This window comes from Ascaphus truei, chromosome 4 (assembly GCF_040206685.1).
Source record: "Ascaphus truei isolate aAscTru1 chromosome 4, aAscTru1.hap1, whole genome shotgun sequence".
NCBI lineage: Eukaryota > Metazoa > Chordata > Amphibia > Anura > Ascaphidae > Ascaphus > Ascaphus truei.
Window position 1 is genome coordinate 396,344,137 of NC_134486.1, and position 22,768 is coordinate 396,366,904.

A 22,768-nucleotide genomic window follows, 5' to 3' on the forward strand; every position below is an offset into this window, starting at 1 on the left:
GTCATGTTACGTCACGTTGCTATGGCAACGTGACGTCATTACGCCGGAGCGCGGGTAAGTTGGGGTTGGGGGGGGGCGCGGGAGTGAGGGGACAGCCGGCAGGGGGGCGCAGGGAAAAAAGTTTGCGCCCCCCTGTGTTAAAGGTACACAGAACAAAGTAATTTGCAGTCAGATTGTTTTCTTATTGGATCTAGTTAGAAAATATTATCACTGTTAAAGAAATGGTGTTTCCAATGGAAATAAACTATATATATATATAAAAAAACATTTTAAAGTAATTTTTGATTAACTTCTCGGTTGGTAAATGTTTATATAGCATTTTGAGTTTGTATTTCTTTAAGAACAATTATTGGATTTTATTTGCTGCCATATGCAAGTAAAAATAAGACTTGCACACAATTTCAGAAAGTTGGAATAACTAAGAGAACCCAGATGTTCACGTTTTCTGGAATCGTGTGCAAGTAGTACTCTGATTTTTTTGGAAAGGTATCACTTCTCACCCCTTCTACAATAGGTCATTTTTTATTTTCTCTTTAGATGACTGGATTAATTTCACCTTAATCAAGGTATTTTTTTTTTAATACAAAAACAGTGAAAACACCTCTGCACAAGACAAAGGTCAACCTCAGAGTTACCAAAGTCATGGAGATTGGGGATTCTGAGAAAGTAAGGGGGAGAAAGCATTTTAATGGTAAAGTGCTAATGACTATAAGGCCTCATGCAAAAAAAATAAATAAATAATAGTGACTCACGAAAAACCAGTGAGTTGACAGGTGTGATAAGATAAGCAGGTGCTTCCCACACATTCACCCCGCGAGGATGTATGCACAGGCCTTATTTATAGCAGGGTGGCTTTTACCATTTATTTTAGCTTCACTTGGGGTTGGCATGCAGGACAGTACCAGGTGAGCCTCTTTAGCCCATTTGGTGGTCCCAGGGTTTCCTTTGTGACCCGGTGCCCCTTAGCACAATATTCCTTCATGTAGATGTGGTAGTGCAGTCCTTTCCTCTGCATCTTATTCCTCAACCAATCGGAAGTGAAGCTTAAAGCATAATCCCGAAGGGAACGGAGGTTCTCCAGCGGCAGGAGAGAGCCGAAAGAAAGTGGATGGATTTGGGCCAAGTACAGGATCTCGTTCTTAATGATGTTTCCTGGAAGAAGAAAAAAAGGAGGAGTAGAATATATTGGGATGCAATGGCGTCACCCAAATATATATATATATATATATATATATATATCAAATGTAAATATACTGTATGCTCATTTGCATGTCTTAGGCAGGTCTGCAACCCCGCCTTTCACCATTATCACACAGCACGTCCACTGCAGCAAGGGATTCTGGGAAAGGACATGCAAATGAGCACACAGTGCCACTTTTTGCTTCAAAAATCATTTTATACATGGTTCCCTATAGGCTTAAGATATATATAATACACAACAGGTATTACCAGATCTTCATCCGGAAAGAAGAGACAACACACAGCCAAGTTGAAATAACAATATATTGAGCTAACTAAAACCAAGGCACTACATATTGTTATTTCAACTTGGCTGTGTGCTGTCTCTTCTTTCCGGATGAAGATCTGGTAATACCTGTTGTTTCAATATCGCATATGGGATAAGCATCAGCTCTTCATTGTTTACAGAGTGCCTGCTGCCTTGTTTCACACACACACACACACACACACACACACACACACACACACACACACACACACACACACACACACACACACACACACACACACACACACACACACACACACACAGTATATGGTAATTTTCCAGCTTTGGAATCAGGCAAATCCTGCCCAAATGCCCTTTGTCATGTAAAGCCTATTCACAGATGCTTAACCCTCAGATGGCTCATGATGTAACTACGTCATGGAGGTCTGGCATGCCAGGGGCCACAAGATGTGACAGGTACGTCCTGGGATTTTCGCTAGTTTGCCAGAGGAAATTCTGTTCAGCAGGAGCACTAACCGAGATCTAAACAGAGAGGAGTCTCTTCCTTATAAGTGATGTCACGGTCATGGTACCCAAGAATATCAGAGTTCATAGAAACACTGAAATAGTGTAGGTCGGGGCATTAGCTTAACCACTAAAAGAGAATGCTCAAAACTTTAACATTTCTAGAAATGGCTTCACTGCAAATTAAATTAGGGACCAATGGAGTTTAACAAGAGCCATTGAAAATAAATAGATGAATTCCCCCCCCCCCCCCTGATACAGAGAAGTACAATAATGGTGATTAAATCCTCTTCTTCGGAAGCCAATTAAATTGGGACTTTGTTTAAATAATTTACGTTTTTTTGCCTTCTATGTTATGCTGCCTTTGATAAGTGCTTCAGAATACAAGCTGTTTAGGAGCCATCATCCATACCTACTCCAGAGAAGCATCTCTGGTCCATCAGGGTATAGCAGACTGGCCTTGGTTGGGATAGAGCTCGTACGGCTCTTTCCCTGTCAAACTCAGGAGAGAGTATATCGCAGGCGGGTTCCGAGGCCGGAGACGAGCACCAAGTCATACGACAGTTGTAGAAAACCAAGAAGCCACCAGTGTCAAAGCGGAGAATTAGCCTAAAATAGACAAGATACAAATCCAAGTAATGAGGAAGAACTGTAAAACACAATATTGTGTGGGGTATTGGACACGGGGTGGGATCACCCGGTGTAGGTGGGAGCGTCCTGCGAGACGCAGTAGTCAGTGTCTCCTCTAGAGAGGGACACCTGTTGATTTATGAATAAGTACATGCTATACAGTAAAGTCATTGGTTATTTTACATGCGTTGTGTGGAGTGATATATATATTTGTCCTGCGCGGAACCACTCCTCCTCTGGCGGGAGCCATCGCAGGTGGAGGCGTTGCACCACGAGATTGTGTTATATATATGTACCCCAGGCTCCCCGAGCGGAGGCTTAGGCTCCTGAGAGCCACACAGGTATACACAGCAGGTAGTAGCGTCTGTATTCACAGGGAATACCCGTTACAGGTTTAAAGAAGTATAGAATTGGTGAATCCACTCAAAGACTCAAGCCGTGTCATCCCTTGGTCAGATTCAGTTTGGTTATTCAATCTGTATTGTGAAGCTGGTTCTTGGAAACCAGATTCAGTAAGGTTACAGTGGGTGGCAAAATCCTTCTCTGTACAAGATGGTACAACACAGGAAAAAAAACAACGACATTGCCAAAGAAGGAGTGGTCTAGCACAGTTGTACCCAATCTTTTTACACTGTCCCCCCAAATATAATACAGATTTGCGAACAATACCATAAAATATATTTTGTGGCGCTGCGCACAATTTTATCCTTTTGTTATAAGCAGAATGAACATTTTAAAAATAGCCTTTATTGAAGGATTTTAGCCTGGTCTCTCTAAGCTGCGATTTGGCGAATCACACCCAATCTGGCGTCAACTGCCGTTTAAGTCCCGCATCAACATTTAACACCAGATACAGGCGCAACATCCCACATTGCGGTTTAGGGAATCCCAGCCTTTGATTTTTACATTTGTTTGGCGCACTTTGTGATCTGTAACGGGAACTAAATGTTTGTTTTTGTAGCACAATCTATGTTTATCATGGTGTTCATTGATAGAAATGTGCAATATGTAAAATATTATTGTTTATTATTCACCCTGAATATGCTTCACACAGTCATTGCATGTTTGAAATATTATTTTTATTATATTTTAAGTTAAGTCCAATTATTTTTTCAATATTATTATACATCAAGATATTCTTGGGTGGCTTTGGAAATACACAAGAGAACAAATACAGTTTTTTGTTGTTGTTATTTTTAAAGGTCATAAGCATAAGTGAAGTTTCTCAGCAAAAAAAACCTTAGGTTTCTTCTACATCAAAATATCTTTCCATTGATTGTTTAGTTGGTTTCCTTGTTTTCAGTGGGAAATTTAAGTTAAGCGGGGGTTGTTACGGCAGAGGTGGTCAAGACAAGATTGGTCCTGTAGTTCTTTAAAACTATGTGGAGGATTTCATATGTTCAACAAGTCAAAGGAAAACATTAAAGACCATCTGTAGAAAAATAAAAGCACCCGTCCAAGCTATGTGGTACAAATGTTTGTGTGTTATGCTTGCGAGTTTGGTTCTAGATGTCCTGTACCTGGGCGTTGCGTCTCTCCAATCCCCTCGCTTGTTGGCTTGCCTAGCTCTAGAGAACTCATTGGCTCGGATGCTGCCAAACAAGCCGAAATGAAAGCGGAGCCATTTCCAAGGTTGATTCTCTGACAAGGATCCTTGCACAATGCAAGTACTCTGGCCGCTAGGTCTCTCCGATTCTTCTCCTGAGGTCTCCTCACTTAACGGGTAGTCCAGGCTCTGGCTACTCACTGCTTGCATTGTGTGTGCTCCACCTTCTTCTGCTTCATATGAAGCATCTTCACTACTATGCTTCTTGAGATCAGAGCCAAAGGCTAGATACAAATTCTTCCCATGAACCTACGAGTAAAATTACAGGGAATAAAATAACAGAACAGCTTTTATGGACTCTTAAGATACTGATCTATATTCAATCTGGCAGTAAACATAATGTTATGAGAAGTTATTAAGCCTGTGCAAACTATTAATTGAGCTCTGGTTAGTAAAGCTGTCTGTATATGAGAAGATCCCAAGTTTGTAGTAATATCCCTTGGAAGCCCAACTTTAGAACAACTAGTCTTAGGGACAGAACCTTTGACCTGGCTCCACGCTTGGTGTCTGTGCTATATAAAATAAATTAAACGTAATAATGTTGTAAGAGTTCAATGAGGCAAAATTGAATGTTGATGTTCTGATCCATGAAAAAAATAACAACCAATGAACTTGGCTACATTGCACTTCTTTGGGCCACAAGAAAGAATTTAACCTTAATCTATGAATGCTTAGTATCTTCTCTGGTTGGACAGACCTTTGGCTTCCCAATTCTACTCTATAATAGTGAGTGAGCTTAAACAGCAACCAGAGGAATAGAGGAATCTGGAATACAGGTCAGCTTTAGCAAGATGCTGATTTCTGTACAAAATCACTCGTATAGAACTGCGTGTGAGTTCTCCAATATTGGTCAATACATAAAGTCACAAATATGGATTGGACGGCGACAGCCCGCAGGCTTCAATTTACCCGACAGTCCAGGAATCGCTGCCTCTTCAAATCCTGAGGAGTTATCTGCTTGGTGCTTCCTCCAACCTCCACCACTAGCTGACTCACAAACGGGGAGGCCAGAGAACAGAACCTCCTCACAGTGGGACCTTCTGGCATCTCTGGAAAGCGAGAACATAAAACCACCTCACATTTGGCGAACAGTTTGAAAAAAAAAACAAGACATTTTGTTTGGGTTTTTAAATTGTATTTCTATGGGAGACATGCCCCATTTTAAAAATATAACATTTTAAAAGAAATTCTGTACCCATATCATGCTACACTATGCCAACAGATACATGTATATATGTAACCCCCCCTCCCCCCCTCAATGGGGTTATCATTTCACTGCAAGGGTCTAATAGTAGAGCAGCATATGCTACGTCCCACCCTATGTTGCCAAAACGATGCTGACATCACAAGGGAGTATATAGGAGAGGAGGAAGGTTCTGGAAGGTCAGGTTCCTGGGGGACAAGAGGAGCCTCAGGGAGAAGAGATAGGGATTATGTTCCCGAAGTAATAAGAGAGATCAGGCCCCCCTTGTATATGTTACAGATAGGGACAGTGCCCTTTAGTAAGGATCGCAATGAGATGGCTAACGGAAACACGCAGGTCTCAGCAAGGGCTCCCGGGCAGCAGCTCTACAGGTGGATACACCTATGTAGTTCCCTCCACCAGTAGAGAAGTGGTAGTTCCCAACCAGGAATGGAGTATAGTAGTTACCTGCACAGAATCGGCCAGGATCCTCTTAAGGGCCCAAAGTAGATTGGGTATAATGGATGTTACACCAAAGGGGTGCCCGGTCCAATACAAGCAACACAGGCAAGAATATGCACCTCCTTCTGAGTGTCAAGAGTGCTCACCTAGGACATCGATCGCCCAGTATGGAAATTAATCTCCTTTAACAGCAGCAAGATTCTCGGTTGCACACTCGTGGAAGAAGATAGCGCCCCCCACTAAACAAATCGTGAAAAAAAGAATCAATGAAGTTATGAGAATGGAAAGACTCACGTCTTTCCTAAAACGTTCAACTGAAGGTTTCTATAAAAGCTGGGAACCTTGGTTAACCCATTAAAGCAAACTACTGTAGAAATGCAGAAGAGCCTTGAGTTGTGGGTGACAGGGCCCGGCCGGACGGGGGGAGGGAGGAACAACTCCTCCCCCCCCCCTCGTATCCCACTCTTCCCCACCCCCCCTGCTCTTCTTTTCTCTCTCTTTTTCCACACCCCACGGACCATGACGTGGCCCTGGGGACGCCCCCTTCCCGCCCCACCCACCCACCCACCTGAACAAGGAAAACCCAACTGTATTAGGTCAAAGTTGATTGTAAGTCACTGTATGTAAAAATAACTATGCCTAATAAAAACGTTTGGGGAAAAAAAAAAAAAAGAGTGCTCACCTAGGGAAGGACCGTTTCATGAGTAACAAAGAGTGACGAAAAGCAACGTACAACTGTGTGTATGTGCAAAGTGTCCCCATGCCTGAGGACCTGAATAAAGACTGGAGTTGTACTAGAAAAGTTCCTGGCGCCCATCCTTTTCACCCTTGCTACCTGATCGCCCAGGTGCCTGAATCCAGCACCCTGAATTGAGGTAATCTATGCTGAGTAGCCAAATACAATGCACCAATGTAATCTCCCTAGGAGCCAGCAGTGAGGGTTACAAATGTGGCATGGGTTCCCCTGATGCCCCCTTGTCAACCTTACCTCCCGGCACGCTCGCGCCTGCAGCTGCGGAGGCAGGGACAGATGCGGACGGTACTGTGGAGGGTGGCGGTGAGCCGGAGCGGCGATCGGATCGCCAGAGCGCCGCGGAGGTTCCCGGTGGCTCCCAGAGTAGGGCGCAGCCATACTGGAGTTGCGCACGTATGCGCAATAGATAGCGCATGCGCAAGCAGCGGACAGTGTAGAGAAGGGCTCCCAGAGGGACTACAACCACCAGCAGCCCCTGGGGCTGCAAGATCATGTGATGCATAGCAGCCAAATCGTGCGATCAGATTCCCCTGCCTGCAGATGGATACATTTTGCGTGCGGACACCATGCTAGTCAGTCGGTGCTTGGACAGGATAGGGTTAAGAGGTATGTGCAGGGGTCTGGGACTCCTACACTAGGCCAGACATTCCCCTAGGCCCCAGCTTGGCCTCGACTCCTTTACCAAGATTGTGGCTGCTACAGGGACAGGCCCTTAGGTAGGGACCTTGCTGCTTTAGCTGCTTGAGTTTAGGACACAGCTGCAATGCTGCGCAACCCTGATGATTGTTTGTCATTGCATATATGCCCAACAGTAAAGTGCTATTGTTTTATTGCATCAGTGTGTGTTGAACATATATGGTCCTGCCCGGGGTTAACCCGCATAGTTGGGATCCCGCGCAGGTGGAGGCGCTGTCACATATCGAATTAGGTACACCCCAGGCTCCCCGCGGCGGAGGTTCAGGTCTCCTGCGAGCCACAGGTAACTCATACACACACCGTAGACGCCTTATCTCCCAGGGGGTGGGGGAAAGTGCACTACACATAAAAATACATGTAACCCTGGTCTCCAGCAGCTCCTTGAGACCCCCCTTCCCTGGCGCAGCTCGATCGCGGGTACTGAAAAACCCGACGGCTGCTTCCAAAGGTGGGGGCTGGAGCAGGGAGCAGCGCGGCTTCTCCTGCCTGCGGCCGGTTGCCGGGGACGCGATCGGGCCGTTGCTAAGGCTGCGATCGCGTCACTAAGGTCCCGGCGGCCGGACAAGCAGGGCGCCGCCATTGTGCTGAGGATTGCGCGTGCGCAGGGACGCGTAGGCGCAGGAAGAGCCCTAGAGACAGGGATAGTTCGCGCGAGAGTAGGGGCAGCCGAGAGAAGGTACAGACAGCCCGGGAAAGCTTGCGCAAGCGCAGGGCAGGGTAGGAAAAGCCTGCGAACCGCTAGCCTACCAGGGAAGGCTCTGAGCTGGGACTACATATCCCATGAGCCTCTCTATGCCCCACGTGACACCAGGGAGCCAATAGGGCTTAGGAAGGCCAGGCAGGCAAAGAGATACATTGTTTGGGCTGCAGCACGTTTGTCAGTGGAGCTGGGGAGCTGTGAGGGAAGGAAGGGTGCAGAGAGCATGTGCAGCTCCTGCATCGAGTAAGGTCCCCACATCCCAAGTAAGGCCTCAACTCCCCACCAGGTTAGTGGGTAAGTGTTGAGGGACGGCCCAGATAGGGACGCTGCCCTTAGTGCGTGTGAGTGCTGTCTTGTCAGGGTCGCGGCTGGCAGGGCTGTGAGGCCTGACAAGAAGGCATAGTGATAGTGTGCAGCAAGTTGCTGTACGCGTTAAGAAGTTTGCAGTGCGTAGTGTAGTGTTAGTGTTAGGGTTCAGTGAGTGTCAGGACTGGGATGAGTTAAGGGAGTGGGGCAGGTTATTACCCCGCAGGCCCTAGGAGATTTCCCCAAGCCACCCCAGGTTGCGGTTCATCAGGGACAGGCCCTAGGTTAGGGTTCCTGTCACGTTAGGGTTAGTTAGGGATAGATAGGGATAGCGGCGGTTGCTGTTCCCGTGATTCGGTTGCTGTTACCGTGAGACGGTTGTGTTCCCGTGAAGCGGTGGGACCCTCGTTGGGGTTCCTGAAGAAGTACCTGGAAAGGATCAGACGGATGCATCGCACGTCTGACCCTTTGAGAAGAGTGTTGCAGGCCCGAGCATCGGAGTGCTCGGAAGGTATTCACTATTTATGTGCACCAACAGGCCTAACACATTAATTAGTGACTGCGCAGTCACCCACGTTCTCTACTAGAGTGCGGGACATTGGGTGGGGATTCTCGGGACACTGGGTGGGATCACCTAGTGTTGGGAAGCGTCCTGCGCGACGCAGTAAGTGTCTCCTCTAGAGATTGACACAGGTTATGATGTTGATATTGCTGTGATCTGTTTCTTGCATGTTGAGTAAAGTCCCTAGTTAATATATATATCTGTGTGAGTATCGATTATTGTGATTGTCCTGCGAGGAACCCCTTCCCCTATGGTGGGAGCCATCGCAGGTGGAGGCGCTGCATTGTTGGAAGTACCCCTAGTATAAATGCCCCAGGTTCCCCATGGCGGAAGCTCAGCCCTCCTGTGAGCCAACAGGTATAGCACCACACTAGAAGTAGTCAGATACACCTACACACCCCAATCTCACTTAGGGGGGGGAAAGAGGGCTACATTTGGAGGCGCTGCTGAGATCACAGACCTGGGGTGCCCTGTTCCATTTTTTTTCCCAAATTGTCCAAGTCTCAATTTTTTTTTGTCGCCATGTTTGTGAAGTCCGGACACGAGGTCCTTGCCTGGGCTTTGAGGCAGTATATGGAGCCTGGCCGGGTAGTGGCAGTAGGAGGCCTTCCCGCAACTATGCCCGCGGTTGAGGTTCAGTACTCTATGCGTAAAATTCCAGGGTGGCCGCACGCATGTGTTTTAGATGAAGAACACGATTCCACGGCCCTATGGAAAACGATACTTTTTGTGGCCATCCCCACTGAGGATTTATGCCTGGCAGAGGCACCGTCCGCCCTGTGTATGCCCGGGGGCCCGTCTGAGGGGTACCCCCTGGTTTACGCCGACCCAGCCAAATGGCGTCTCCCGCCAGAGCAGGGGAGCGCACGTGCTGCTGGCTGCAAGCCTGCACTAAATTGTGTTGAAGAAAACTGTCCGGGATTGGCGGGAAAACCAGAAGGCTACCCCCCTATCTATACAGAGAGCCCTAGTGTAATTGCAGAGACTGTGATTAAAATGGAGTCTCTCTCTAGCAGTGAGTCACACCTAAGATGGCGGCTCCCGCCAAGTCGGGAGAGCACCAGGACTGTGCAAGAAATTGTTGCAGAGTATTGTCCGGGTTGGGCGCGAAAACCCGAACCCCGCTCCTGCACTGTGAGTGACTCAGCACAGAGCCAGAACCACTCCCTTGTAGAAAGTGCCCTCACTTCACCTTCCACCAGGGGGAGCAAGTACTGTGTTTTTCAACCATACAGTGATACAGTAATAGACTCTTTCTTCTCTGAGGATGAGGATGAGAGAGACTGTCAGGACATACACCCCAGTGTGTATGTGGCCTGGCGAGCGCCAGGAGTAGATGGCCTTATGCTAATGTGCCCCTGCCTGCAAGAAGCCTATGACGAGGGAGCCGAACTGTCCCATTTACCGCTAGACTTCAAGACGACTGAGGTATGCGGAGAACCGGGTATACAATGTTTTAGTCCCACCTGTGACTGCTCTAGAGGTGCATTGGCATGGGAGCCAGAATGTGAATGCTGCGGTGTGCGGTTCTTGAAGCCTATTACACCCCCGGCTACGGAGGCAGTTAAAGAAGAAGCGGGGAAGCCTGACCCCTCTGCAAAAGTGAGTGACATTGCTAATCAATCTGTCCTAATTCCAGAGGCCTCAGGGGACCCCCGTGTGTCCAAATCCATGTGGCAGAAACGGCTCCAGACCCTCTCAAAGGGGACGGCTTAGTGGTAGAACAGGAACCACAGAGCCCAGACCAGCCGATGCCGGAATCACAGGGTAAGGTGTCTATACCCCCACCTTCTTCTAGTGAATCCAGCGACCAGTCACTTGTGGCGATGCGCCTGCCGGCGGACCAATTTAGTGACAGCAATGGACACCCTATCTTGGCGGATGCAGAGCCTGCTGTGGGCCCGTGTGCCCTAGAGGAGGTGTATCAAGATGTTGCGGACCCTGCTGTGGGCCCGTGCGCCCTACAATGGTCAGTCCGACCTACTACCGAGGTACCATCGGTCCTAGAATGGGGACCAGTACCAAACGACGATGAGGGTGAGTCGACTGCCCCAGGGGTGTCGGGGGTGAGCCTCCAGGTGACCGCGTCCCCTCTGCATCGCGTCCTGGCAGAGGTGTCCTCCTTGGGAGAATCCATCCCAAGCCAGTGGAGTGGTAAGGAACTCCCTAACTCTCCACAATCTCCGATGGAGCTGGCCGTGAAGGCCAGAGTTGCGGCTTCTGAACGGAGTATGAGCCCGTGCGCTCCGACACAAGTGGTCCCAGGACTGGGATCCAACGCTCCCGAGTTTTCAGCGCGTAAGTGGACAGCCCCAGGAGTGCCGGGGGCAGGTCCCAAGACAGCCGAGGTGGGAACTGACAGCATCCCCGAGGACCTGTTGGCCACCGTGAATCACCGCAGTGGTAAGGTGTCTACTCTTTACCCCCTGCCAGGTGAAACCGAGACATTGTCCAGTGCTCGCTTCTCAGTGGAAGCCTCGCAAAAATATGGGGACAAGGACTGTGTAAAGGAAGATCCAGGGAAAGCTGCCTCCTTTAAGCTCAAAAAGGAGAGCCCCATTCCTCAGGTAGTGGACCGCGGGAAAGGTCCTGGTCTCCTGGTCTACCGCATCCCTGCCGCGGATGACCGGGTAAAGGCACAATTCAGAGACACTGTGCTACTCCTTCCACCAGGGGGAGGAAGTAGCGAAGAGCCAGTAGCTGTCGCTTTAGAGTGTGCTCTCCAAGAAATTTTTCTGGGGGAGGCTCACGGACGCAAAAGTGAGGTACCCCCACATGTTCAATTAGGGGCACCCCACAAATGGTCTCAGCACGCTTCGGTTAATTGGTGTGAAGTGCAATGTAACCTGAGATGTAAATTCGACATGTGTTGTATATTCTGTGTACTGCATTTTCGTTATATAATGTTTGTGCCTGATTATACTTGCTATCCAAGCGAGGACGTTGGAGTTCCACCAGGGGGAGAGTGTAACCCTGGTCTCCAGCAGCTCCTTGAGACCCCCCTTCCCTGGCGCAGCTCGATCGCGGGTACTGAAAAACCCGACGGCTGCTTCCAAAGGTGGGGGCTGGAGCAGGGAGCAGCGCGGCTTCTCCTGCCTGCGGCCGGTTGCCGGGGACGCGATCGGGCCGTTGCTAAGGCTGCGATCGCGTCTCTAAGATCCCGGCGGCCGGACAAGCAGGGCGCCGCCATTGTGCTGAGGATTGCGCATGCGCAGGGACGCGTAGGCGCAGGAAGAGCCCTAGAGACAGGGATAGTTCGCGCGAGAGTAGGGGCAGCCGAGAGAAGGTACAGACAGCCCGGGAAAGCTTGCGCAAGCGCAGGGCAGGGTAGGAAAAGCCCGCGAACCGCTAGCCTACCAGGGAAGGCTCTGAGCTGGGACTACATATCCCATGAGCCTCTCTATGCCCCACGTGACACCAGGGAGCCAATAGGGCTTAGGAAGGCCAGGCAGGCAAAGAGATACATTGTTTGGGCTGCAGCACGTTTGTCAGTGGAGCTGGGGAGCTGTGAGGGAAGGAAGGGTGCAGAGAGCATGTGCAGCTCCTACATCGAGTAAGGTCCCCACATCCCAAGTAAGGCCTCAACTCCCCACCAGGTTAGTGGGTAAGTGTTGAGGGACGGCCCAGATAGGGACGCTGCCCTTAGTGCGTGTGAGTGCTGTCTTGTCAGGGTCGCGGCTGGCAGGGCTGTGAGGCCTGACAAGAAGGCATAGTGATAGTGTGCAGCAAGTTGCTGTACGCGTTAAGAAGTTTGCAGTGCGTAGTGTAGTGTTAGTGTTAGGGTTCAGTGAGTGTCAGGACTGGGATGAGTTAAGGGAGTGGGGCAGGTTATTACCCCGCAGGCCCTAGGAGATTTCCCCAAGCCACCCCAGGTTGCGGTTCATCAGGGACAGGCCCTAGGTTAGGGTTCCTGTCACGTTAGGGTTAGTTAGGGATAGATAGGGATAGCGGCGGTTGCTGTTCCCGTGATTCGGTTGCTGTTACCGTGAGACGGTTGTGTTCCCGTGAAGCGGTGGGACCCTCGTTGGGGTTCCTGAAGAAGTACCTGGAAAGGATCAGACGGATGCATCGCACGTCTGACCCTTTGAGAAGAGTGTTGCAGGCCCGAGCATCGGAGTGCTCGGAAGGTATTCACTATTTATGTGCACCAACAGGCCAAACACATTAATTAGTGACTGCGCAGTCACCCACGTTCTCTACTAGAGTGCGGGACATTGGGTGGGGATTCTCGGGACACTGGGTGGGATCACCTAGTGTTGGGAAGCGTCCTGCGCGACGCAGTAAGTGTCTCCTCTAGAGATTGACACAGGTTATGATGTTGATATTGCTGTGATCTGTTTCTTGCATGTTGAGTAAAGTCCCTAGTTAATATATATATCTGTGTGAGTATCGATTATTGTGATTGTCCTGCGAGGAACCCCTTCCCCTATGGTGGGAGCCATCGCAGGTGGAGGCGCTGCATTGTTGGAAGTACCCCTAGTATAAATGCCCCAGGTTCCCCATGGCGGAAGCTCAGCCCTCCTGTGAGCCAACAGGTATATCACCACACTAGAAGTAGTCAGATACACCTACACACCCCAATCTCACTTAGGGGGGGGAAAGAGGGCTACATTTGGAGGCGCTGCTGAGATCACAGACCTGGGGTGCCCTGTTCCATTTTTTTTCCCAAATTGTCCAAGTCTCAATTTTTTTTTGTCGCCATGTTTGTGAAGTCCGGACACGAGGTCCTTGCCTGGGCTTTGAGGCAGTATATGGAGCCTGGCCGGGTAGTGGCAGTAGGAGGCCTTCCCGCAACTATGCCCGCGGTTGAGGTTCAGTACTCTATGCGTAAAATTCCAGGGTGGCCGCACGCATGTGTTTTAGATGAAGAACACGATTCCACGGCCCTATGGAAAACGATACTTTTTGTGGCCATCCCCACTGAGGATTTATGCCTGGCAGAGGCACCGTCCGCCCTGTGTATGCCCGGGGGCCCGTCTGAGGGGTACCCCCTGGTTTACGCCGACCCAGCCAAATGGCGTCTCCCGCCAGAGCAGGGGAGCGCACGTGCTGCTGGCTGCAAGCCTGCACTAAATTGTGTTGAAGAAAACTGTCCGGGATTGGCGGGAAAACCAGAAGGCTACCCCCCTATCTATACAGAGAGCCCTAGTGTAATTGCAGAGACTGTGATTAAAATGGAGTCTCTCTCTAGCAGTGAGTCACACCTAAGATGGCGGCTCCCGCCAAGTCGGGAGAGCACCAGGACTGTGCAAGAAATTGTTGCAGAGTATTGTCCGGGTTGGGCGCGAAAACCCGAACCCCGCTCCTGCACTGTGAGTGACTCAGCACAGAGCCAGAACCACTCCCTTGTAGAAAGTGCCCTCACTTCACCTTCCACCAGGGGGAGCAAGTACTGTGTTTTTCAACCATACAGTGATACAGTAATAGACTCTTTCTTCGATGAGGATGAGAGAGACTGTCAGGACATACACCCCAGTGTGTATGTGGCCTGGCGAGCGCCAGGAGTAGATGGCCTTATGCTAATGTGCCCCTGCCTGCAAGAAGCCTATGACGAGGGAGCCGAACTGTCCCATTTACCGCTAGACTTCAAGACGACTGAGGTATGCGGAGAACCGGGTATACAATGTTTTAGTCCCACCTGTGACTGCTCTAGAGGTGCATTGGCATGGGAGCCAGAATGTGAATGCTGCGGTGTGCGGTTCTTGAAGCCTATTACACCCCCGGCTACGGAGGCAGTTAAAGAAGAAGCGGGGAAGCCTGACCCCTCTGCAAAAGTGAGTGACATTGCTAATCAATCTGTCCTAATTCCAGAGGCCTCAGGGGACCCGTGTGTCCAAATCCATGTGGCAGAAACGGCTCCAGACCCTCTCAAAGGGGACGGCTTAGTGGTAGAACAGGAACCACAGAGCCCAGACCAGCCGATGCCGGAATCACAGGGTAAGGTGTCTATACCCCCACCTTCTTCTAGTGAATCCAGCGACCAGTCACTTGTGGCGATGCGCCTGCCGGCGGACCAATTTAGTGACAGCAATGAACACCCTATCTTGGCGGATGCAGAGCCTGCTGTGGGCCCGTGTGCCCTAGAGGAGGTGTATCAAGATGTTGCGGACCCTGCTGTGGGCCCGTGCGCCCTACAATGGTCAGTCCGACCTACTACCGAGGTACCATCGGTCCTAGAATGGGGACCAGTACCAAACGACGATGAGGGTGAGTCGACTGCCCCAGGGGTGTCGGGGGTGAGCCTCCAGGTGACCGCGTCCCCTCTGCATCGCGTCCTGGCAGAGGTGTCCTCCTTGGGAGAATCCATCCCAAGCCAGTGGAGTGGTAAGGAACTCCCTAACTCTCCACAATCTCCGATGGAGCTGGCCGTGAAGGCCAGAGTTGCGGCTTCTGAACGGAGTATGAGCCCGTGCGCTCCGACACAAGTGGTCCCAGGACTGGGATCCAACGCTCCCGAGTTTTCAGCGCGTAAGTGGACAGCCCCAGGAGTGCCGGGGGCAGGTCCCAAGACAGCCGAGGTGGGAACTGACAGCATCCCCGAGGACCTGTTGGCCACCGTGAATCACCGCAGTGGTAAGGTGTCTACTCTTTACCCCCTGCCAGGTGAAACCGAGACATTGTCCAGTGCTCGCTTCTCAGTGGAAGCCTCGCAAAAATATGGGGACAAGGACTGTGTAAAGGAAGATCCAGGGAAAGCTGCCTCCTTTAAGCTCAAAAAGGAGAGCCCCATTCCTCAGGTAGTGGACCGCGGGAAAGGTCCTGGTCTCCTGGTCTACCGCATCCCTGCCGCGGATGACCGGGTAAAGGCACAATTCAGAGACACTGTGCTACTCCTTCCACCAGGGGGAGGAAGTAGCGAAGAGCCAGTAGCTGTCGCTTTAGAGTGTGCTCTCCAAGAAATTTTTCTGGGGGAGGCTCACGGACGCAAAAGTGAGGTACCCCCACATGTTCAATTAGGGGCACCCCACAAATGGTCTCAGCACGCTTCGGTTAATTGGTGTGAAGTGCAATGTAACCTGAGATGTAAATTCGACATGTGTTGTATATTCTGTGTACTGCATTTTCGTTATATAATGTTTGTGCCTGATTATACTTGCTATCCAAGCGAGGACGTTGGAGTTCCACCAGGGGGAGAGTGTAACCCTGGTCTCCAGCAGCTCCTTGAGACCCCCCTTCCCTGGCGCAGCTCGATCGCGGGTACTGAAAAACCCGACGGCTGCTTCCAAAGGTGGGGGCTGGAGCAGGGAGCAGCGCGGCTTCTCCTGCCTGCGGCCGGTTGCCGGGGACGCGATCGGGCCGTTGCTAAGGCTGCGATCGCGTCTCTAAGATCCCGGCGGCCGGACAAGCAGGGCGCCGCCATTGTGCTGAGGATTGCGCATGCGCAGGGACGCGTAGGCGCAGGAAGAGCCCTAGAGACAGGGATAGTTCGCGCGAGAGTAGGGGCAGCCGAGAGAAGGTACAGACAGCCCGGGAAAGCTTGCGCAAGCGCAGGGCAGGGTAGGAAAAGCCCGCGAACCGCTAGCCTACCAGGGAAGGCTCTGAGCTGGGACTACATATCCCATGAGCCTCTCTATGCCCCACGTGACACCAGGGAGCCAATAGGGCTTAGGAAGGCCAGGCAGGCAAAGAGATACATTGTTTGGGCTGCAGCACGTTTGTCAGTGGAGCTGGGGAGCTGTGAGGGAAGGAAGGGTGCAGAGAGCATGTGCAGCTCCTACATCGAGTAAGGTCCCCACATCCCAAGTAAGGCCTCAACTCCCCACCAGGTTAGTGGGTAAGTGTTGAGGGACGGCCCAGATAGGGACGCTGCCCTTAGTGCGTGTGAGTGCTGTCTTGTCAGGGTCGCGGCTGGCAGGGCTGTGAGGCCTGACAAGAAGGCATAGTGATAGTGTGCAGCAAGTTGCTGTACGCGTTAAGAAGTTTGCAGTGCGTAGTGTAGTGTTAGTGTTCAGTGAGTGTCAGGACTGGGATGAGTTAAGGGAGTGGGGCAGGTTATTACCCCGCAGGCCCTAGGAGATTTCCCCAAGCCACCCCAGGTTGTGGTTCATCAGGGACAGGCCCTAGGTTAGGGTTCCTGTCACGTTAGGGTTAGTTAGGGATAGATAGGGATAGCGGCGGTTGCTGTTCCCGTGATTCGGTTGCTGTTACCGTGAGACGGTTGTGTTCCCGTGAAGCGGTGGGACCCTCGTTGGGGTTCCTGAAGAAGTACCTGGAAAGGATCAGACGGATGCATCGCACGTCTGACCCTTTGAGAAGAGTGTTGCAGGCCCGAGCATCGGAGTGCTCGGAAGGTATTCACTATTTATGTGCACCAACAGGCCTAACACATTAATTAGTGACTGCGCAGTCACCCACGTTCTCTACTAGAGTGCGGGACATTGGGTGGGGATTCTCGGGACACTGGGTGGGATCACCTAGTGTTGGGAAGCGTCCTGCGCGACGCAGTAAGTGTCTCCTCTAGAGAGGGACACAGGTTATGATGTTGATATTGCTGTGATCTGTTTCTTGCATGTTGAGTAAAGTCCCTAGTTAATATATATATCTGTGTGAGTATCGATTATTGTGATTGTCCTGCGAGGAACCCCTTCCCCTATGGTGGGAGCCATCGCAGGTGGAGGCGCTGCATTGTTGGAAGTAAGTACCCCTAGTATAAATGCCCCAGGTTCCCCATGGCGGAAGCTCAGCCCTCCTGTGAGCCAACAGGTATAGCACCACACTAGAAGTAGTCAGATACACCTACACACCCCAATCTCACTTAGGGGGGGGGAAAGAGGGCTACATACAGAATGTGTTTTCTTACGCGTCCTGGTACTCACTGTACTGCACTTACACCAGACTTAACCAGGAATGTGAGCCCAGGCTGCTGTTTTAATACTCTCCTTACTAAGGCTACATCCATAGAGGGGGGAGCCGTGCTGAGCAGCGCTGATGCTGAGTCTCGCCTGCTCAGTCAGGAGCGATTCCATGGACTGGCAGGAGAGCCAGCGTGCGCGATCAGGGGGCAGCGCAGTGACATCGCCGGGCCAATAGCCCGCGAAGCGCTGACGTCAACGTCACGGCGTTGACGTCATGCCGATTGGCTCTGCTGTCGGCTGAAAATCCCAGCGCCTCAGCACGCCTGCGGACGCTCGCGGGAGCCCCCTCTAAAGACATCCTCATTGAGGATGACGGGGCTCCTCGCGGAGCGTCAGCACGGCTCCCCCCTCTATGGACGTAGCCTTAGGCGCATAGGAGCAGGATTTGCTCTGTGTATGCGCTACACGAGACATTGGAGATAGATACATAAGGGGATTAAGGATTAATTGGTGCAATTTGGGGGCAAAATATTGCACAAGGTGTAGCAAAGATTGGGATTTTTTTTTCTTTGATACCTCTTTTTGATTTAATTGCGAACTTACACCTGTTAACTAGTAAGGGGTTGAATAAGTTTAAAAGGTGCTTTCCTGTTTTTAAAATACCTTTTCATGGGAGTTGCATCCACATTGCTAGACTCACTAGGGCTGATGTATTCAAGTCTTCCACCAGCAAAACCGGAGCAAAGAAACATCCCCAAATTTCGCAAAGAAAAATGCCCCTTAGGAAACAAGGGGATATCTGGGCATTTGTGTTCTTCAGTTTTGCAGCTGGGAGAGCGATACATCCCCCACAAACCTTCTGGGGGTGAAGCAACAAGGACATACAAATCTCAATAACGGGAATTTTTCTTTTTTGAAAAATAATTGAATTAAAAGGGTCAGTTCTATGTACGAGGTACAAAAAATATATATCTTATTACAAAGATTCAAATCATCCTTATAAAAGTTGTACTCTGGTCACCATGGCTAGCTCTGAACGATATCCCTGGGGTCAACGCCTCCAATATACTGCTTTAATAGTTGTAGACGCGTTCTCCTTGGATGAAGTGTAGAAGACAGGGAGACATAGACGCTTATCAAAACAAGGAGATAAATAAAAGGGGCAGAGAAAAGGATAGACAAGGGCCAAGATACTCCAGAAGAGTTCAGCAACCAACGCTACGACAGCAGTCACTGTGAGATCTTGCGGATCAGCTGTCCTATAAGCCCAAGAAGTCCGGGAAGCAGCGAGAACCACAACCCCTATGTGGAGCCCAGCTGAACTGGAATCGTTCGATGGCAACCCCCTCCCCGCCCCCCCCTTCCTACCTTCCCCCCCCCCTGGTGTAGTATGTCGGTACGTCTTGTTGGTCTGTTAGTATCCCCAGTATGTCTTTTGTGAGTATAATTATAATTTGAGTTGTTGTGGATACATTTGTATAAGACAATGGGTTGGAAGAAAATGTGATTATTGTACCATGCACTCAACAAAAATAAAAAAACTTTTGGTTGAAAAAAATAAAATAAAAGTTGTACTCGTTTGCATCCTGTTAAAATGAATAGGTTTCCATTTTCTCTAGGTCCACTGAATTCAAGAATATCAGCTACGTATTTTTGTGGGGTGTAGCCCTGGTCCCCTCCGGTCCTCCTGTCTTCCTAGTTGCCCCCCTTACCTCCGCTGTTCCTGGGAGGTGCTGGTGGCGATGGGCTCGTCGGTGACTCCTGGCAAAGGGCGCCACCATGTTGGAGTGCGCACGTGGAGGTTCGTGCATGCGCAGGAAGAGCTCCGGCAGCCATTATCCAGTCACGCATGCGCAGAAGGTTCCCCCGCGATGGTCATTACAGTCGCGCATGTGCAGTACGCTAGGCGCACGCGGGGGGCGATAGGCTACACGGGAACTACAAGCCCCAGGGTGCATAGGGGCAAGGTACCACCTGACCCACAGCAGCCAATAGGGCTCGAGGATTCCCCTGCAGGGATAGATACATTTGGCGCGCTCAGGCCAGAGTCAGTCAGAGCTGGGACACAGGTAGGGGAGGGTGTAGGGAGTCTGTGGCCCCTGTACTAGGCCAGATTCCCCCTAGGCAAGCTTGTGGCTGCTACAGGGACAGGCCCTTAGGTAGGGACCATGCCCCATTAGCTATTTGATGAGGTCAGGGACACAGCTGCAATGCTGCGCAGCCCTGATAATTGTGGTCTGGGACCAGACCACCCTACAAGATAAAGAGACTATCTTCACGGTGGGACACTCCAGCGGGATACCACCCCACGTGGAGGTGTTCTCGTCGCGGATGACATCGCTGGATCGGCGGATCCCCTCTGTCTTCCAATCAGCGCGCCCGGGTGCTGGAGCACCGGGCAGGTACCTATACACCAAGTGCACCAACAAGTGCACCTCACCTAGTGGTCAGCGCTGTCTCACACATTGGGGGTTGGGTGTGGGACTCTCTGTGGACACGGTGTGGTGCCGTGCCAGGCTTGGTGGGTAGTTGTACCTATAAGTGACCATTAGAGCGTTAAGAGTTATGTTGCCAGTAAAGGTATTGTTTTATACAAAGTGTGTGATTACTGTTTTGGGGTCCTGTGAGGGGGCTGCTCCCACTACGCTGGGATCCCTCACAGGTGGAGGCGCTGCACCGAGAGTATTGTATTATATCACCCCGGCTCCCCGTGGCGGAGGCTTAGGCCCCGGCTCCCCAACAGGTAAACGCAGCACCAGTAGCATCTTTATAGCATACACCTCAATCTCACTTAGGGAGGGGGTACATGGGCTATAGGGGTTTGGCTGATAACAGTTTTTGGAGTTACTACAGAAACAATGGACAAAACAGAAACAATTTACCATTCATTTTGACAACCAACACGCATCTCATCACCAAGACATTAGATAAAGATTGTAAAACATCTCAACGCTTTTGTTAACCATGTAAGGGTGAGGTCTCAGTCAGCACTGTGGCACGTGCGCCCGGCGGCAGGGGGGGGGGGGATTGGGGGGGAGGGGCCGCGCGTGCACAGCGCTGAACCGCAATCTGCTGTCTGGGGGGGGGGGAGAGGGAGCATTTGCGACAGGAGGGGGCGTGGCGGTGGGATTGCAGGGGCGTGGCCATCACCTCACGCGGCTTGTTCGCCCACATTGGCTGAACTGCCGGCGGGGGCTTGGCCACACCTCCGTCGCAAACGCTGATCTTAAATTCCCCTGCCTGCCTGAAAACATGTGGCGCACCGCTGGGGAAAGGTGCGCGACAGGGTAGGAACTGGGACCGGATTTACTGGGGGGGGGGGGGGTTGAACACACAGCGCACACCGTAGAAGTTACGTTGGCTGCCCCCTAACAGTTTAAATGATTATTTCAAAACACATACTTCTCATTTTGGTAAAGTGCCAGCCTGCTCCATTTAACCTATGAAACATGCTACCGTCTGCACCAGTTGTGCAGCCTGCAAATTGTCATACATGATCTCCTGAGTCTACACCAGCTATTTCATGGCTGCGTTCTCATGTCAAACACGCTCTTTCACTTCACTAGGCCAACTGTAATACAATAGAACAGGAGTGGCCAACTCCAGTCCTCAAGGGCCACTAACAGGTCAGGTTTTCAGAATATCCCGGCTTCAGCACAGGTGGCTCAGTCATTCTAAGCAGGGATATCCTGAAAACCTGACCTGTTGGTGGCCCTTGAAGACTGGAGTTGGCTGCCCCTGCAATAGAACTAATACAAGTGAAAAATAATTATGAGCCATTACCTGAAACTGAAGTCTGTTGCACCTATTTCCACAGTGGGCACTAAAAGCCTGAAACACCCCACACCCTCTGCTCTTTCCAGCCTTCAGAGATCACCCCACACATGCTAGTAACATTCCTTTAATTGTCAAACTGAGTCTAATCTTAAAGGTACAGTCCATTTATAAAATGGGACTTAAATGCAAATAATCAGACTCTTACAAAGTGTGTGTGTGTGTGTGTGTGTGTGTGTGTGTGTGTGTGTGTGTGTGTGTGTGTGTGTGTGTGTGTGTGTGTGTGTGTGTGTGTGTGTGTGTGTGTGTGTGTGTGTGTGTGTGTGTGTCAAAAGTGGTTTTATTTTAGGAACCCCCAACCCCCTGTATTTTCTAAGCATAAAAATAGCTTTAACCCAATGTTAAAACTATTTCGAATCTTTTGAACTCCGACATAGAACCACTATTTACAATTAGACATCCATAGCTCAAACCCCATACAGTGAAAACAAATCTAAAAAAATGAAGTGCAGAGAAAATAAATATATACTTTCCATACTTAACCACTTTTAACTGTACTGTAGTTCATAAATAGCCATTCTTAATTTTAACCCCTTAGGAAAAAGTAGGTATGAGCACCATGGAGGGGGGAGGAGTTATAAGGAGTTAATGGTCCGGGGGGGGGGGGGCGTGTAAGGGGGTTATGGGCCTGGGGGCTATAAGGGGGTAATGGACTGAGGCGGTATTAGGAGGTCCGGGAGGGGCTATAAGGGGGCAATGGGCCTGGGGGAGTGTTATAAGGGGGTAATGGGCCTGGGGGGAGGGTATAAGGAGTTAATGGGCCTGGGTGGGTGGTATAAGGAGTTGATAGGCCTGGGGCTTATAAGAGGGTAATGGACCTAGGGGGCTATAAGGGGTAATGGGCCTGGGGGTCAAGTAGCATAGGTGACAGAAAAATGTGGGTTTACCTGGGGCCCTTGGATGGGCCTGCAGGAGGCCCACAAAAAGGGATCCTGCTGGAAGAATGATGTCCGGTGATCAGGAGGGCTCTGGAAGCTAGCAAGAGGACCTAGAGAAGGAGGGGTAAGATGGGCGGCGGCGGGCAACAAATGGGAGGGCACTTCGGGCCTGCTGGTGGTCCCGCAGGAGGGCCTGGGCAGAGGTGCAGACCATAAACTATAGGGTTGCTCGGCCCTTTAACTGACCGGGCCCCGGACAGCAGTCCTGGCTGTCCGCCCTGTTGGCAGCCCCGCTTGACGTGATTGCAAGTGTAAGGGTGTGTTAGATACCATGTGTGCGCGCGGAGGGAGTACGGCAGGTTCCGCGACGGCACGGTAGTACAGGGTGCC

At 50.8% G+C, this 22,768-nt stretch overlaps 1 protein-coding gene across 1 annotated transcript; it reads right to left on the reverse strand.

Annotated features, from left to right (window-relative positions):
* Positions 1-770: 770 nt before the first annotated feature.
* On the reverse strand, positions 771-5,255 carry NEIL2 (nei like DNA glycosylase 2). Its single transcript, XM_075594868.1, has 4 exons — positions 5,118-5,255; positions 4,123-4,457; positions 2,385-2,581; positions 771-1,152 (listed from the first exon to the last, which is right to left on the reverse strand). Exons 1-4 carry the CDS (start codon positions 5,253-5,255, stop codon positions 863-865), a joined length of 960 nt encoding a protein of 319 aa, XP_075450983.1. The 3' UTR covers positions 771-862.
* Positions 5,256-22,768: the final 17,513 nt, after the last annotated feature.